Source organism: Mustela putorius, unplaced genomic scaffold (genome assembly GCF_011764305.1).
Source record: "Mustela putorius furo isolate JIRA1106 unplaced genomic scaffold, ASM1176430v1.1 tig00003988_pilon_pilon_pilon, whole genome shotgun sequence".
Classification (NCBI taxonomy): domain Eukaryota; kingdom Metazoa; phylum Chordata; class Mammalia; order Carnivora; family Mustelidae; genus Mustela; species Mustela putorius.
This window is the reverse complement of record NW_025422127.1, coordinates 1,658,925-1,675,274: the sequence shown is the minus strand read 5'-3', so window position 1 is coordinate 1,675,274 and position 16,350 is coordinate 1,658,925. Positions and strand designations below refer to the sequence as shown.

At 52.3% G+C, this 16,350-nt stretch overlaps 1 protein-coding gene across 2 annotated transcripts; it reads right to left on the bottom strand.

Annotated features, from left to right (window-relative positions):
• Positions 1–1,246: 1,246 nt before the first annotated feature.
• On the bottom strand, positions 1,247–16,098 carry ESYT1 (extended synaptotagmin 1). 2 transcript variants are annotated; one of them, XM_004773090.3, is made up of 31 exons: positions 15,290–16,091; positions 13,611–13,652; positions 13,309–13,443; positions 13,112–13,185; positions 12,913–12,985; positions 12,462–12,551; positions 12,230–12,285; positions 11,074–11,197; positions 10,809–10,985; positions 10,599–10,681; positions 10,255–10,303; positions 10,040–10,126; positions 9,861–9,953; positions 9,565–9,636; positions 9,294–9,380; positions 7,427–7,576; positions 6,948–7,100; positions 6,647–6,823; positions 6,402–6,484; positions 6,254–6,302; positions 6,057–6,146; positions 5,849–5,944; positions 5,504–5,575; positions 5,325–5,411; positions 3,419–3,559; positions 3,157–3,305; positions 2,978–3,076; positions 2,763–2,894; positions 2,572–2,677; positions 2,296–2,345; positions 1,247–2,101 (listed from the first exon to the last, which is right to left on the bottom strand). In XM_004773090.3, exons 1-31 carry the CDS (start codon positions 15,677–15,679, stop codon positions 2,062–2,064), a joined length of 3,306 nt encoding a protein of 1,101 aa, XP_004773147.1. In that variant the 5' UTR covers positions 15,680–16,091; the 3' UTR covers positions 1,247–2,061. The 2 variants fall into 2 exon arrangements, with proteins under 2 accessions (XP_004773147.1, XP_044927784.1); XM_045071849.1 differs by lacking the exon at positions 3,419–3,559 and having other exon boundaries at positions 15,290–16,098.
• Positions 16,099–16,350: the final 252 nt, after the last annotated feature.

Genomic DNA, 16,350 nt, shown 5'->3' with positions numbered 1-16,350 from the left:
ACTGAGCCACCCAGGCGTCCCTGCTTTTAAGAAGACCTACATTAAGGGGCGCCTGGGTGGCTCAGTCATTGAGTGTCTGCCTTCAGCTCGGTTGTGATCTCAGCCCGTCGGGCTCTCTGCTTGACAGGAAGTGTGCTTCTTCCTCTGCCCCTGCCCCTGCTTGTGTTCCCTCTCTCGCTGTCAAATAAATAAAGGGAATCTTAAAAAAAAAAAAAAATGGCTACATCAAGACCTGTTTTCACTAACCAAAAGAAATCCAAAGGGGATTTTTGCTTTTACTGAGGAGACTGAAAAGCAAAAAGGACATTAAGCTTTTGTTGCAGTGAGCCAACATAGAGGCTGTGAGCACCCCACGCCGGGAAAGTGGCCCCCCAAGCTTCTTCCCTTGGCATACGCACAGCATCTGAATGCCATAGCTTTGAACTGTGTGCATCTTATTTGAATTTATTTTGTGCGTCCTTTAGCAAGATGTGTCCTCAAGTGTCAGAGACGCCTAAAGAGATTATTTTGAGGGTCTCGGAATTCTCGAAAATTTCTCCATCTAAACTAACAGTAATTGATTTTTTTGCTTTATATTCAATCTATCAAAGGTTTCATAGGAACACTGTACTTTCAGGTAGCAGGGGAAGCCTGAAAGGGTTTGTTTCTGGGCTTTCTGTTGTTGAGTGTTTCTATGCCAACACCATACCATTTTGATTACTATAGCTTTATAATATAGTTGGAGGTCAAGGAGTATGATGCCTCTAGCTTTGTTCTTTCTCAAGATTGCTTTGACTGTTCGGGGACTTTTGTGGTTCCATACAGATTTTGGGATTGTTTGTTTCTGTGAAAGATGCCATTGGATTTTTGATAGGGATCGCATTGACTCTGTAGTTTGTTCTGGGAAGTGTGGACATTTTAACAATACTTGCAGTCCCTAAGCATGGAATGGCTTCTGTATCTTCAGTTCCTTTCCTAAATACCATATAGTTTTCACTGTATGGATCTTTCACCTCCTTGGTTAAATTTATTTGTAGGTATTTTATTCTCTTTGAAGCACCTGTAAATGGGTTTTATCTAATAGCTATTGGTGTATAGAAATGCAACATACAGATTTTTGTATGTTGACTTTGTATCCTACAATTTTACTTAACTTTTAGTTCTCAGTTTTTTTGGTGGGGTCTTAAGGATTTTCTCTACGTACCACGACATTGGCAAATAATAATGGTAGGCTAAATTCCCTTTCCTTAAAGAAAAGAGCCACAGCTGGTTTGAGTATAATGTTTAATATAAGGTACAGTGGGTTGGCAGAGTTGGTGCAAAACCAAGAGATTTGGTTCTAGTCGGTGAGTTAACAGCCTAGGTACCTGAACCGATACTGGCCCTGCTGCCTCCCGTCCTCCAAGGCTGCACGGCGCCAGCCAGAAGCCCTAAGACAGAGGTTCTCTCCACATCTTCCAAGTAGTGGCCAAGCGTTCTGGTTCCCAGAGTGCATCAAGAGACTGGCCCTGGTCATCGCAGCAGGTGTGATTTTCGGGACAGACTTGAGAAGTGGGGGCAGAACTGGACTTGGGGGTCTGGGTCACCGTATGCTGATGACATGCACTAGTCCCAGAGGCTCTTGGCTTGAATGGTTAGCCCGTCTTCCTTCCCACCCACATGTTTGCCCTCCCTGACTGTTCACGGTAGGGAAGAAGGTGGCTGTCCGCTTGAGGAGAAAAGGTCTTTCCAGAAGCTGTATTTGGCATAAGCGAAGGCCACTGCTAGTGCTGCTAGTGGCCAGGCACAGGTACAGAAGGCCCTGAGGCAGAGGGACAAAGGAGGATAAGGTGCAGGCAGAGCGGGAAACAGCCAGCTCAGGTCTCTGCCCCAGGAGCCCAGAAGGATCAAGGCCATGCAGTAAAGGGTGACATGGTCCTCCTCTTTGGTCAAGCAAAGGCTCCAGCATGGGCCTGGGAGGTGAGAGGGCTGAGGGGCACAGGCTCTGCCCTCGGGCCCTAGCTTTAGGCTCATCACATCAAGGTGGTGATGCAGTGAGGGGCAAGGCATGGAAACTGTGGTCAGGCTGGGAATCTTTGGCTCTTAGGAGCCGCCCTTTTCCTTGTCATCCATGAGGTCATACCTGGGGAAGAAGCAGAGAAGGCTCAGGTAGAAAGGGGACTTGTGTCCTCCAAGAAATGAAGCATGAGCCAAGGGCTCTTGGACTGCAGAGAATCAATGGTTCTTACCTCAGAAGGCATGCTCTTCTCCCTGCCCAGGACTGGGATTTCTCTGGCTTACACAGCCAGACCCACCCCCAGCCCATTGGGTACTTACCACTGGGCCGCTCCCTGGGAAAGGTCTATCTCAGCAAGGTCCAGCTGCACCTGCATTGGAGGAGATGTGTGTGGGGGTGCGGATGTTACTTTGAGATCTCCAAAGACCACGTCCCATAGTTCCACACTCCTGCTCCAAACCAGTGCCGTGGGGATCAGGTCACATGTATAGTAGTGTCACCTGCGGTGCTTCCTCCCCAGGGCCCTGAGGGAGGATGGCCTTGCTCCCAGCAGCTTCCAAGCCTTACCTTCGCCTGGCTCACCCTCACCCTCTTACCTTCCCCAGCAGCTCACGCTCCCTTGACATGAAGGAGGAATTAGACTTCACAGAGACATCCAGCTTTCGCCTCAGGACCTCATCTAGGGGCAGTTCCCACTCAAGTCTGGGGGGAGGGGAACACTGGGCATTAGGGGAAGGGGTTCCTTCCTGAGCCGCCCTTCTCTCCACCTGAATGCCTACTGACTGACCGTTCATTGAATTCAGGGTTTAGGGTCCTCTTCTTCTGCGAGGTTTTCCGCTTGGTACCCCGGTTCTTGTCTGGCAGTAGCAACAGTGACACGTAGGGGTCGGGGGCTTCCCGTCCATTCTGTCGAAGGGCCCTGCACAAGAAGCTGAAGGTAAGAAGGCAGCCCAAGGGGAGGAGGACCAGGGGGGCAGGAGGGGAGGGCGGACAGGGTCTCACCGGCAGCTGTGAACAATGCTGACCAGCTTTCGCTCTTCGCTGTAGTACCAGACGGTCAGTCGCACCTGGCCTAGGGGCCCAGCTGGAGCCTCCAGCGCACTGTGGGGAGAAACGGAGATAGTGCCCCGGGAGCCTTCGTACTCCTGAGCTCACATGGTCTTTCTGGCCTAGCCCCTCACCTGTCCCCATGTGTCAGGCGCTGCCGCAGCTCCGGGGCAGAGGTGGTGCTGTGAGGGAGTCCCCCCCAGAGCTCCGGTTCTTCACTCAGAGAGGAGGAGCTGTGGCTATGGCTGTGTGCTTCCACGCCCGAATGCTGGGACACCAGGATCTGGGGAGGCAAGAGAGCTGCGAGCTGGGCCGAATCTAGCTCAGCTCCCTGACTATGAGAACACAGCCCCCGGTCTCTGTCCCCGCCTTGGCCCGTCACCTCCTGCTACTCACCCCCAGCTGTGCTCTCAATAGCACCTGCCCTTGACCATTGTTAAGTGTAAACCAACGGTCCAGGCAGAGCTGGTCAGCTCCGAGTAGCTCCGAGAGGGGAAGGGAGAACGAGCCCAGTGTGCCTGTCCCTTCACCCCGGACCTATGGAATCAAGAGGCAGATGATTTAACCCTGGTGTTCTAGGTTCAAACACTTGGGTGGTTTTGGAGAGAGATTCCACTTTGTGATGGCCACATGGCAGCCATGTTGCTGGCCCCACTTCCCTTCCTTTCCTAGCCAGACTAGACTGTGGCCTCTCTATTTCCTGAACTTTCACAAATTACACCCCAGGGCCATAGCTGCTGCACAGCGTGGAGAAAAAGAACAGCAAAAATGGAATTACAGGGTTCCTGCCCACCTAACCTCCATTTCCACACTCCAGATGTAATGACCCACAAACCCTTCCTGTCTTCTGAGTTCCAGAATAATTCTAGCTAATATGCCTAGATCTCTCTTATCACTGTTTGCCAGCTTTTGTATCTCCTGATTCCCTGCAGTGCAAGGTAAGGAATGGAGCTCATTGACTTATCTTCTCTACCTCTGCTAGTGTTGTTAACAGTTAGACTATTTTAAGGTCTCTTGATTTCTGTTCATGTAATTCTCAACTTATTACCTTATCAACTTTAGAGGCTCTTTGACTCACACTCCAGAAGAGGAAAAGCACCCCTGTATTACCTCTACCACCCTCTCCCTGCTCCCATACCTCTTTACCTTTGTTCGCCCTTGAACCCCCTGAAATCTAGTTTCTACTCCGTGCTTGCCACTAAAGTTGCTCTACTCTGTTACCTCAACGTCAGTCATTCTCAGTCATCTCATTTCATTTTCTCGGTAACATCTGGCCACTTCCTATCTTTTCAGACACTCTTCTTTGGCTTCCATACCCCCTTCTCTCCTGGCAAACACCCCATTGCCCCTGTTACACCTCAGGCCCTTTGCAGGGCTCCTCTTCCTCTGTCTGCTCTGTCATTGCTGCCATGCTCAGCATGTCCCTCCTTTGTCTTCTCACTCTCCGTAGGCCCTCAGGGTGCTCCTGCACACCCGGGACTACAGGTGCTAGGTGTGCTTGGTGCTCAAACGAAGGAGCGGTGAGAACCCCATAGCGGGCCACAGATCTGCCTTCTGGATAGCTGTTTCCCCTTGGATGATCTCAGAGGTCTCAGATTCAAGCACTCCTGCTTTGGCCATTCCCTGTGTTGACAATGGCTCCCTTCTCTGTCCCGCTGCCCCAGGCTAAAAATCCAGGAGTTCGTGTCTAGGCTGTTCTTTGTTCCTTCTCCCATGTCAAAATAACCACCACTAAATACCACTGCCCTTCGTCAGGTCTTGCTTCATAGCCTGTTAGCTGACCTCCCTGCCTCCAGCACCGTCTTCCTTCAGTCCACCCTTCACCCTGCCATCAGCACGACCTTTGTAAAGTGCAAATCTGGGTATGTCACCCCTCACTCCTTCAAAGATTCCCCTATGCCTTTAGGGTAAATCCACATTCTTAGCATAAGAGTCAAGAGCCCTTTTGATCCTGCTCCTGTCTGCCTCTGTGATCTACAGTTTGCCTTCTTGGTCCTCATTCCCTTCTCAGCCTGAGACTATTCCTTCTCTTCTTGGTCACATCCTGTTTCCCCTTAAGCTCAGGGGTCATCTAGGGCTACCGCTACTACTACCTCCACCTTTTCCTCTCATCTGAGGTAGAAGCCCTCTTCCCCACAGTGCCTTCTACCTCAGCAGTTTGTCAGTCTGGAAGTTTTCCTTGGTTACTCTCCCCAAAGGGAGTGTGAGCTACGTAAAGATAGGAACTAAATCTTTTCTCCCTATGCCTGGTTCAGTGACTTGCCCGCAGTAGCAAAATGTTCACAGAATGAATTTATGGTACCTGCAGCTCCAGGCTCTCGGTGTGTGGTCTCTTGATGAGAAAGGAGGCAGTCTCATCCCAGACAGGGGCTGAGGTTTGGGCAATTGTCTGGTGGAGATGAGGGGTTAAGGTCAGTGCTTGGAACGTTCTCCTCTGCGTTTCTCAGCCCTCCCAAACAGCCCTGCAGCATTTCCTAATACCTTCGTCTTATGAGAAGTGTCTCCGACAGTGAGAGTAGCGTAAGCGCTGGGAGGCTTGGTCCCTTTCCGGAGCTGGAGAGAGAACAGTGCATTGACTATTAAATACGGTCTTGAGCTGAGAGACCTAGTGAGGCAGATCTCCTGCTCCCCTCCCAGATCACATCCCCATGGTCACTTGACAGCCACTACCCTCCTGGCCTTCAACAGACCATTCTTCCCACCCCAGCACCACCCTGGGAAAGAGGAATTTGGAATTTATTATTCCAAATATCTCCTGGAGCATCCAAACCTGAGGGAGGCGGAGGAAGGGCCAGGGAGCTATGGGGTGCGGGGAGTGGCTCTCACCGGCAGCTCGTCCGCCCGCTCCAGATACACAGACAGCAGGGCCGCCGCCAGCTCTGCGCTCTTCTGCGTCTGGATCAGACTGTTCACCTGCAGCACCTGAGGGAGGACACGCGGGCTGAGGGACCCGTTTTGGATGCGCCGTGTCCCGGCCACGCCTGGGAGACGGATGGGAACGTTGGCCACGACCCACCTGGAGTCCCGTCCCTACCTCCTCTAACTCGGCAGCCGTGGGCTGGGGTGTCAGACGTTCCAGACGCAAGTGCAGGCGGCCAGAGGGCACGTCCTCCAGGGCCAGCCACTGTGGGCATAGGCAGGCTTAAGCCTTGGGGATGGGGGACAGAGGGACTAGGAGATTGAGACATGGGTCAAGATAGGAGGGATTATGGCTTGTAATTCCTTGCTCACCTCATCGAGGAAGCCTGTGTTCAGGACTGCGGTGAGACTCACTTTGCACCTAGAGAAGAGAAAAATTAAAACAAGAGGCCAGTGGCCACAGCCAAGTGTCCATCTCCTCAAAACCTTTGTCTTCCCCTCCGGACTCCTATCCTCTCACCTGCCCAGAAAGTCATCCTTGTCCAGGTCCTTGTCAAAAACTTCAATGTCTAGCTCTTGGCCTGGAATTGACGTAACAATCACCTAGAGGGAGAAAACAGTGTGAAGTCGGATTCTTTTTCTTCTTCAAATGACTGGGAACCTCACCCTCAACCACCTGAACCCCAGTGGGCTTTCAGACCACTCTCAGAGCTAGAGGGAAGAAGGAGAAGGGACTTGGAGGAGTCCTGGCTGTGCAGTTCTGACCTCAAAAACCTCATTCCAGCGGGGATTGAGATCTTCCCGAACAACACGGCTCCGGAAGCTTCGTCCTGCCAGCTTTAGTTTGACATAGGGGTCTGACTTGCCCTTCACCAGTCCCCCCAGGAAACGGTCTTTGGCGATCAGATCCTGGGCCTCTAATACATGGATCCGAAGCACATTCTGCAAAAGGGACAGAGGCACCAGACGGTAGGTAGAGAGAGACCTATTAAAACCAGCCCGAAACAGGCTTTTGCACATGCTTAGGCAACAGATCCTACTTCGTCCTTTCTAGATCTAGACTCACCTCCATCCCAAAGTGACTCTCAGGAGTGGTGTGAGAAGGTCGAGGTGGGACATCCACGCTGCTGCCTGTCTGGGGGCTCTCATCCAGGTCCCAAGCCCCAGGAGTTCCAGGCACAGTGGGAAAGTGCACTTCTGATGAATCCAAGTACAAGATCTAGGGAGAGTGGTGTATTGTCCAATCAAAGAAGTGCAGCTAGCACCAGCAGGCAAGGGATGTGGGGTTGGGGGCAGAGCAGAGGCTGGGACAGGAGAAACCAGTCCATGCCTTGGCTGGGCTCATCTCTAGAGGGTTCCTGCCACACTCATCCTACTCAAACACCATTTCTTCCCCAGTCTGGTCAACAGATGTTTTTGTGTGCCTGCTAGATGCTTCCACATACACTAGCTCATTAGATCTTAGAAGATTCCTCTTCTTTATTCTTCATACCAAGGAATCTATAAGGCCCCTCACCACCTCCAGCATTTTCTCTGTCTCCATACCCTCATAACCAATTTCATGTAGAGCCTGGAGTTTGAGCCAGAGCTGCTGAGCTGGAACCACTGGTCCAAGGTGAGTTCGGGGGCAGTCAGCAAGCGAGCCAGAGGCAGGGTCAGTGCCCCTAATGTCAGAGCCCTGGAGTCGTCCTTCACCTAGAGGCACAGGAAGAGGGGATGTAGTGAAGTGGAAAACAGGGTCATACTCAATAATTTCAATGAGGCATTCATTATTTGCCATAAAAATCACTCATTTTAAGTATACAACTCTCAGTTATAAAGAATGAATCTAGGGCACATGGGTGACTCAGTTGGTTAAGTGTCTGCCTTCTGCTCAGGTCCTGGGATCAAGTCTCACGTGCGGCTCCTTGCTCAGTGAGGAGTCTGCTTCTCCCTATTTGCCACTCCCCCCTCCACTCTTGCTCTTATTCTCTCTAAATAAAATCTTTTTTAAAAATTTTATTTAAGAGATTTTATTTATTTGACAGAGATCACAAGTAAGCAGAGAGGCAAGTGGGGGTAGGGGAGCAGGCTCCCTAAAATCTTATTTATTTATTTATTTATTTAATATTTATTTATTTATTTTTGGAGACATATCTTTTTTTTTTTTTTTAAGATTTAAAGATTTATTTATTTATTTGACAGACAGAGCTCACAAGCAGGCAGAGAGGCAGACAGAGAGAGAGGAGGAAGCAGGCTCTCCAAGGAGCAGAGAGCCCGATGTGGGGCTCGATCCCAGGACCCTGGGATCATGACCTGAGCTGAAAGCAGAGGCTTTAACCCACTGAGCCACCCAGGCGCCCCTATTTTTTTAATATTTATTTATTTGAGAGAGAGAAAGTGAGACAGAGCATGAGCAAGGAGAAGGTCAGAGAGAGAAGAAGGCTCCCCGTGGAGCTGAGAGCCCGATATGGGACTCGATCCCGGGACTCCCAAGATCATGACCTGAGCCGAAGGCAGTCGTCCAACCAACTGAGCCACCCAGGCGTCCCCCTAAAATCTTTTTTAAAAAAGCTTATTAAGTAATCTCCATACCTGACATAGGGCTTGAACTCCTATCCTCAAGATCAAGAGTTGCACGCTCTTCAACTGAGCCAGCCAGGCACTCCTATAAAGAATGATTCTAGGGGTGCCTGGGTGGCTCAGTGGGCTAAGCCTCTGCCTTCGGCTCAGGTCATGATCCCAGGGTCCTGGGATCAAGCCCTGCATCGGGCTCTCTGCTTGATGGGGAACCTGCTTTCTCCTCTCTCTCTGCCTGCCTCTCTGCCTACTTGTGATCTATGTCAAATAAATACATAAAATCGTAAGGAAAACAAAATGATTGTAGAGTGGTGCCTGAGTAGCTGTCGGTTGACCTACTCTTTGTTTTGGCTCTGGTCACAACCTCAGGGTCCTGGGATCAAGCCCTGCACCAGGCTCTACACTCAGCGGGGAGTTTCATTGAGGTTCTCTCTCTCTCTCTGCCTCTCCCCCCATTTGCATACGCACACACTCCAAAATAAAATCTTAAAAAATAATGATTCTGGGGCGCCTGCGTGGCTCAAACATTAAGCATCTGCCTTCAGCTCAGGTCAAGATCACAGGATCCTGGGATCCAGCCCCACATCGGGCCCCCTACTCTGCCAGAAGCCTGCTTCTCCTTCTCCCACTCCCCCTGCTTATGTTCCCTCTCTTGCTGTGTCTCTATCAAATAAATAAAATCCTTAAAAAAAAAATGATTCTAGGGAGATCACTGGGGAAGAGCAGGGAGCATGGAGATGGAGAGTCTAGGTAGACAGACTGGAATATAATCAAAGGGGAGAGAGAGAGACTTGATGCAGACCTGGGAAGGCAGAATGGTATTTAGAAGAGGCTCAGTAGGTGATTATCTCACCTGTACATCGAGCTCCTGGCTTCGAGGGTCTTGTAGGAAAAACCGGAAAGCCTCCTCCCACACCGGGCTATTGGTACAGTAGACAGCCTGGAGGGGCACAGGATGGGAGTAAGGATATGTGCCGCAGTACCAGTCCTGTTTCTCCAGAAAGCCTTACCCTCTGCAGGCAGCCCAAAGGGGAGACACCTTCCTAAAATAGAACAGCCCTCCCAACCAGATGTGCATGCGTACATGCACACAAAATCTCCCACAATGCCGTCCTGGCCCTCACCTTGCTCTCCTGGGTCATATCCTGAATTGACAGTTGTACCATGGGGTTGGGTTCCTTGTTCGCCTTCTTTAGCTGTGGGAGTAGAATTCAGAAGTCACCATCTTGGGTATTTTTGGTTTTGTCTCAGTGAAGGAAGGTAGGCTCTCAATCTTTTCCGAGGTGGCTGTGATCCCCTCCTTGGAACCCTTGTGTTACATGCTGCTGCTTCTGCAGCTGAGTGGGGCGGGGGCAAGAGCTGGGCTGGGAAAGCTACATCCAGAGCTTCCTGTTCAGTTGCCCTTAGAATCCACACTCACGGGGAGATCCTGGGCCCGATCCAGATAGACAACTAAGATGGCAGCCGATGGGGGCTCTGGGCGGGAGGAGACTCCTCGATTCCACTGCAGAACCTGGAGGGAAGGGGGGGGTGGGAGTAGTCAGACCTTTGCCCTCATGTCACCTGTATTTCCAGCTTCCTGTTTCCCATGTTGGTTACCTGCTCTAGTTTTTCTGCATTTGGCAAAAGTGACAGCCATTCTAGCTTTAAGTGAACTTGGCCTTGCCCACCTTGCAGAGGAAACCACTGGAGGGAGAAGCAGAAGAAAGTGAGGTCTAGCAGATCAGATATTCACACAACCCTTTCCCCACCAATGTAGCAACTCCTGTCACCCCAGTAGGTGAGGCCACCCTCTTCCTCTGCTCTCAACTTACATCGTCCAGTACTCCAGCCTGCAGCACCTTCCCCACGTCCAGCTTCATCCTGGAGGGGGCAGGGAGGGGTGACAGTGAGTAGAGAAAAAGGAGAGAGTAGAAATTAGGAGCATGTCATTGGCCTTCCACTCACCCACCTAGAAATAAATGGCGACTCTCACACTCCCTTCTTATAATCTATAGATACTTATGTGTGTGTTCAGGTGCGTGTGTGGTAGAGGCAAAGGGGTGGGGAAGTTGGGAAGGAAAATGATACACAGTTCTCGGGCCTGGAAAAGCATTATAATGACCTCTGCAACCCTGGTAGCACTGAAGCTTTAGAATCCTAACACACACAATCTCACCTGCCCAGAAAGTCATCTTTGTCTGGATCCTTGTCAAACACCTCCACCTCAATCTCCTGCCCTGGAACCTCGTGTACCATCACCTGAAGCACACACAGGGAGAAAGGTCTCACCAGCTACACTGTGAGGATCATCTGATGAGCATCTTCTCTCACGGCCCCCAGGATACCCCCACCCCCATCTGACAGCCCCACTCCTCAGCTCTCCCACCTCGTAAGTTTCTCCCCACTGGGGGTTGAGGTCCTCATCAATGACTTGACTGCAGAACGCCTGGGTGCCCACTCGCACCAATGCATAGGGGTCTGACTTGCCCTCAATCAGGCCCTTCACATATTTGTCCTTGGAGCCCAGACCTCGGGCAGCCAGCAGGTGAATCCGGATAATGCCCTGTGCAGAGGAATCAGATCATGAGAAACCAAGGACCCAGCACGAGGTTCCTCAGAGGATGATCTGTCAGATGGGGGAGAGGCCATACCCTGGGCAGAGGGGAACGCAACTGGGCCACATCATGAAGGTCAGGCACAAGGGGCACCAATAATCGGTTGGGCAACACAAGGAAGGCAGCGATAGAATCCATGATCATGGTGTCAGAGAGGGAGCTGGATGAGGGAGCAGAAAAGGAGGTGAGTGTGGCTCCAACTTCCAATATAACCCCAGCCCCAGCTGTTTCCCACAACTAAGAGATGCCTAAAGCTAGAGGGACATCCTTTCTTGAAAATCATTTTTTGGGTGTCTGGGTGGCTCAGTGGTTAAGCGTCTGCCTTTGGCTCAGGTCATGATCCCAGGGTCCTGGGATCGAGCCCCGCATCAGGCTCCCTGCTCAGAGGGAAGCCTGCTTCTCCCTCTCCCACTTCTCCTGCTTGTGTTCCCTCTCTTGGTGTGTCTCTGTCAAATAAATAAATGAAATCTTAAGAAAAAAATAGCTTTTTGCTACTCTTTTATCCCAATTCCTCACCTACTGCTCTGAACCTTCACTGCCATCTCAGCTCTTCTTTTTCTGTTTACCCCTACGGAGAAGCCTGCAGCCCTCTTCACTCTACCCTGCATGCTCCCCCACAGGAGAAAATCACAGTATGGAGCTTCTCAGGGGTATTTGTCATCTCTCCAGCTAGGATGATCAAGGCTCCTGGAGGGTACTGGCTGCATCTTTTACTGTTTTTTGTTGTTTTTAATATTTTACTTATTTATTTGACAGAGAGAGAGAGAGACAGCGAGAGAGGGAACACAAGCAGGGGGAGTGGGAGAGGGAGAAGCAGGCTTCCTGAGGAGCAGGCAACTCGATGAGGAGCTGGATCCCAGGACCCTGGGATCATGACCTGAGCTGAAGGCAGATGCTTAATGACTGAGCTACCCGGGCACCCCTCTTTTACTGTTTTGTATCCCGAAAACCTGAAGCCCAGGGCTGGAACATTTAGGTGCTCAATAAATCCGGGTGCCTGGGTGGCTCAGTGGGTTAAGCCTCTGCCTTCGGCTCAGATCATGATCTCAGGGTCCTGGGATCGGGTTCTCTGTTCAGCAGGGAGCCCCCTTCCCTCTCTCTCTCTCTGCCTGTCTCTCTGTGTACTTGTGATCTCTCTCTGTCAAATAAAATCTTAAAAATAAATAAATACATAAAAATAAATCCTTGACACCTGAGTCCTGGGATATCCAGCAGATTGGTCATCCCCGTCCAGTTGATATCTAAGGTCTGGAAGGAAAGAGCAGCAGGGTCAGGAAAGAGCACCTGGTGGCATGGTCACACCCATCCAACAGTTGCCAGACCCCTCAGGCTTTCCTCCCCCAAGCCCCAGAGCTGGCCACCTTCTCCCTCCCAATCTTCTCTGGTTTCCCTGCTCCCCCATGACCCTCAATGTTTTCCCTTACCGGGCGTCGGATGAAGAACATCGACACAGCTCCCACGATAGGAAGGTCCCCCATGAGAGGCTCAAGAATCACCCGTAAAACACCATGTAGCTGGGGCAAGAGGAGAAGAACAGACCATTTCTCCAAAAAACGCCTTTTTTTTTTTTAAAGACTTTATTTATTTGACAGAGAGAGATCACAAGTAGGCAGAGAGGCAGGCAGAGAGAGAGGAGGAAGCAGGCTCCCCACCAAGCAGAGAGCCCAATGCGGGGCTCGATCCCAAGACCCTGGGATCCGACCTGAGCCGAAGGCAGAGGCTTTAACCCACTGAACCACCCAGGCGCCCCCAAAACGCCTTCTTTTGGTCCCAAACTTTCCCAGCCTTGGTTTTTCCAAACCTCCCACTTCCCCATATCTGATGAAATTCAGGGCAAAGGCTCCCTATTATGGGGACCCCTGACATCTGCCCCACCTGCATGCCTTTGACTCCCGCTTTGCAGAAATATTTCTTCACTTCTACGTCAATCTGCACATCACCTACATAGCTGGCAGTTGATAAGGAAGAGAACAAAGAGGGTTGGTACCGGGCTGAAATGGGGGAAGGGGGAACAAAGCTGTCAGAGTGACCAGGATCCTGCTGAAGAGGGGGCTGGAAGAATGAGCGGTATTACCTGATGTTCAAATCCAACAGGATCTGTTCTTTGCTCCGACCAGGGTGAACTTTGACGCCTACGATGCGCAATGGCTGAGGAGAGATGAATTCTTAACAGAAAAGAGGGAAAGGGAGGAGTATCTCAGCCTCTTCTGGGCCCCCCACCTTCCCTGCCCTGTCTCCTTCCTCCCATTACTTTCTTTTCTACACACATACCTTTTCACCCAGTTCCACTCGTGTAAATGTAAATGTTTGCAAATGGGTGTTAGAGCCTCGAACAGCTGGGGCCACAGTTTCAGCCAAAAGCTTCTCCATGTACTGGCCCAGGAAGGGCCAGACCTGGGCCACAATCTGGAAGAAGAGGGAACCTGTCACAGGAGAGCCTAATCTTCCCCCCCTAAAGACAAGTTCCTTCAGAATCCTTCCCACAGAGAGCACTGGGGCTAGACCTGAAGTGTGACAGGGTCTGCCTAGAGAAACAAACCCCATTCCCCACTCAAGAAAAAGCCAGTGCTCACCTTATTTAGCCACTCAGCCTTTTCCACATCCGGAAAGCTGACCTAGAGGTGAGGAAGGGAGAGGAAGAGATGAGCACACCTTCCACCTGTGGTTTCCTACCAAGATGCTGGGCCGCATGCCCACAGAGAAAACAAAAGCTGTGGCAGGACCTCCCCACACCCAGGGTTCAGTGTGAAGAGGCTGGGATGTCCAGAACATTCACTGCTCCACAGACAGGGTTTAGGGGTACGGAGTTCTGATGAGGGGCCCTGACAGGGTGTGGGCCACACAACGTTGTTTTGTGGACAGCTGGGGGATGTGAAGTGATGACAGCTGCTGGAGCAGAGGGGGAGGGAAGGAGAAGGGCACATTCTTTCTGGAGGGGGAGGTCCTGACAAGTAAGTTTAAGGAGGAAATCCTGGGATTTGGAGAAGTCTTGGCTTCTTTTTGCAGTCTTCCCACCTCACTTCGAACTAGAGCTTCTACACCCAGAAGGTGAAGAGGGGAAGCAGCTCCTAGAGTTAGGGAGGGGCCAGCAGAGTCATTTAGGCCCTAGCTGGTTTTTGTTTTTGTTTTTTTCCTCCTTCTTTTTATCAGTATGACTCCTTTTATGGGAAAGAAGGACACCTGTGCTTTGTATTGGGGAGGAAGAGGGATAGTTGTTTCAGAAAGAAGATGGCTTTCTATGACGAAGAGTAGGAGGAACAAAGACAGTTGCTGCCTGGGCTGCACGTCCCCTGGGACTTCCCCCCCCCCTTTCCCCTCTCCAGCCGCGGGCCTGCGCCCATGGCCCTATCTGCCAAGTGTCAACTTTGATTCTTCTCTTCTGCCATTCTCCCCCTAAACTGGCACCTCTGCTGGGAAGGGCAGCAAAGCGGAGGCAGGGAGGGGCCGGGTAACGGGCTCTGCCCCCGCAGGGCCGAGAGAAGGAAGGAGGTGAGGGGGTGCAGACCTAGGGTCCGGGTCCCAACCGAGCAAGCGCAGCGCACAGTCCGGAAAAGGGTGGGGCCGACCAGGGCCGGTGGAGTGTGGGCTGCGGGCACTGCAGCAGTCTCACTACCCTCCCCCCGCACCCCCGCCCTTCGTCCCGCAGCCGCCTCTGCTGTGCTGCGGCCCAACCGCCTGGGGCTGGAAGGCGAGGGCCGGGGGTCGGTCGGGGGCGGTGGCTCTCCTGAGCAGTGCTCCTGAGGTTGGGTGCCTGCGGGTCTCCAGGAATAAGAGCGGGAAAAGGGAGAACCTTATGGCCATAAATAGGAAAAAAAAAAAAATAATAATAAAAGAAAAAGTCTCAAGGAAGACTGGAGAGACTAGAGAACCCTCTGAGCCGCAACAGGGATGTCCGGGAACAGAAGGCGCGAGCGGCACCAGAAGAGAGGAGCGCTCAAGGAGCATGGCTAGGAGGGAGAGCCACGGCTGAGGCCGATTCCCCAGATGTTCTTACTGCTTGCCTAGGAGCAGAGGAAGAAGTCCTGATTCTGTAGAAGGATCGGGATCTGGACGCGGGGAAAGGAGGGAGGGGGAAGAGTGGCTACTCGGTCCCAAGAGTGGCGCGTCCCAGCAGGGAGGCGGCTAGCGGAGCGAGAGGGGAGTCTCCCTCCCACGGTCCCAGGGTGGGGAGCTGCCTTTAGGGACAGGAAGAAGATCCCTAGAAACGGGGGACTAGTAGGGCGGCTATGTAGCACTGAGGGTGCTCGCTCACCCAGGCAGGTAGTTCTCGATGACTCATATAAAGTGTTTTCGCCGTGAGCCGCTCCTCATCGTCCAGCAGCTGCCGCGCTGCTCGAAGGCTCCGTTCTTTCTCATCGCGGACCCGGCGCCAGCCCAGGTAGAGGGCGAGGCCGAAGAGCACGAAACCCACGCTGAGTCCCACTGCGCCGGCCAGGTACACCGGCACCAGCACCAGCAGCCGCCGCCCGAACGAAGACAGCAACGCCATGGCCTCACCCGCAGCGCCTGGGCTGGCAGGTTGGTTCCCAGAACCCAGGTCCGGCTTTGCGTGAGCAGCGGGGGGCTGGTCAGAAGGGTCGGAGGGAGTAGAGGGCTGGTCCACGAGGCTGGGACTGGAGCCGTCGGCAGGAGAGCGCTCCATGGTGCCACCGCTGGGAGGACCCGCCCGACCCACACCCTGCAGAGAGGTTGCTAGGTCTAGCGCCCAGCTGCCCCCTGCAAACAGTAAACCCCACGCTGGGGGAGGGGACCCTAAGCCACGCCCCCTTCATCTGACCGCTCGGGTTGGCCTTCGCTGCACAGACCAAGGTGGAGTCGAAAGATAGAAACCCTGCCCCTCTTCCGCCGGGAGCCGGTAGGGTTCGGGAGAGGCAGGACCTCCTTGATTAGACCGGCGGGCCAAGATGGGCGGTCTGGGACGGCGGGAAAGGTCGGAAAGAGGCTAAAGGGCGGCATTTGATTGGTCAGAAAGAGAAGGAGGCGTGACGTACCGCTTAAGGAGAGGCGGACCAGGCACTCCCCCACGTGGATTGGAGTGCCTGCGGTATGACGTCATGCGGAGCCGCGCCGCCAATGACTGTTTTACCCGGACTTGGGGTTGCGAAGTGATGGGGTTGTGGAGGATCAAGATTTACTTTCACTCCATTCGCACGGTTTGGCAGGATTTGTCTGGAATTCCTACATGTTCATTTGTCAGTTTTCCCTAGTCTTTATACTCTTGAGTACATTACTTAGCCTTCAGTGTTTCCCTGGCTGTCCTTAAAAAAGAAAAGGAAAACACCCTGTGTGGAATGAAAATGTTCGATGACCGAC

Excerpts from the sequence above, each read along its gene's own strand:
- ESYT1 (XM_004773090.3), bottom strand. The coding sequence starts at position 15,679 with ATGGAGCGCTCTCCTGCCGACGGCTCCAGTCCCAGCCTCGTGGACCAG. Across the intron at positions 2,895-2,977 it reads AGCATTGTTCACAGCTGCCG|GGCCCTTCGACAGAATGGAC; the intron begins GTGAGACCCTGT and ends CTTCTTGTGCAG. Across the intron at positions 2,102-2,295 it reads TCCCAGGGAGCGGCCCAGTG|GTATGACCTCATGGATGACA; the intron begins GTAAGTACCCAA and ends CTTCTTCCCCAG.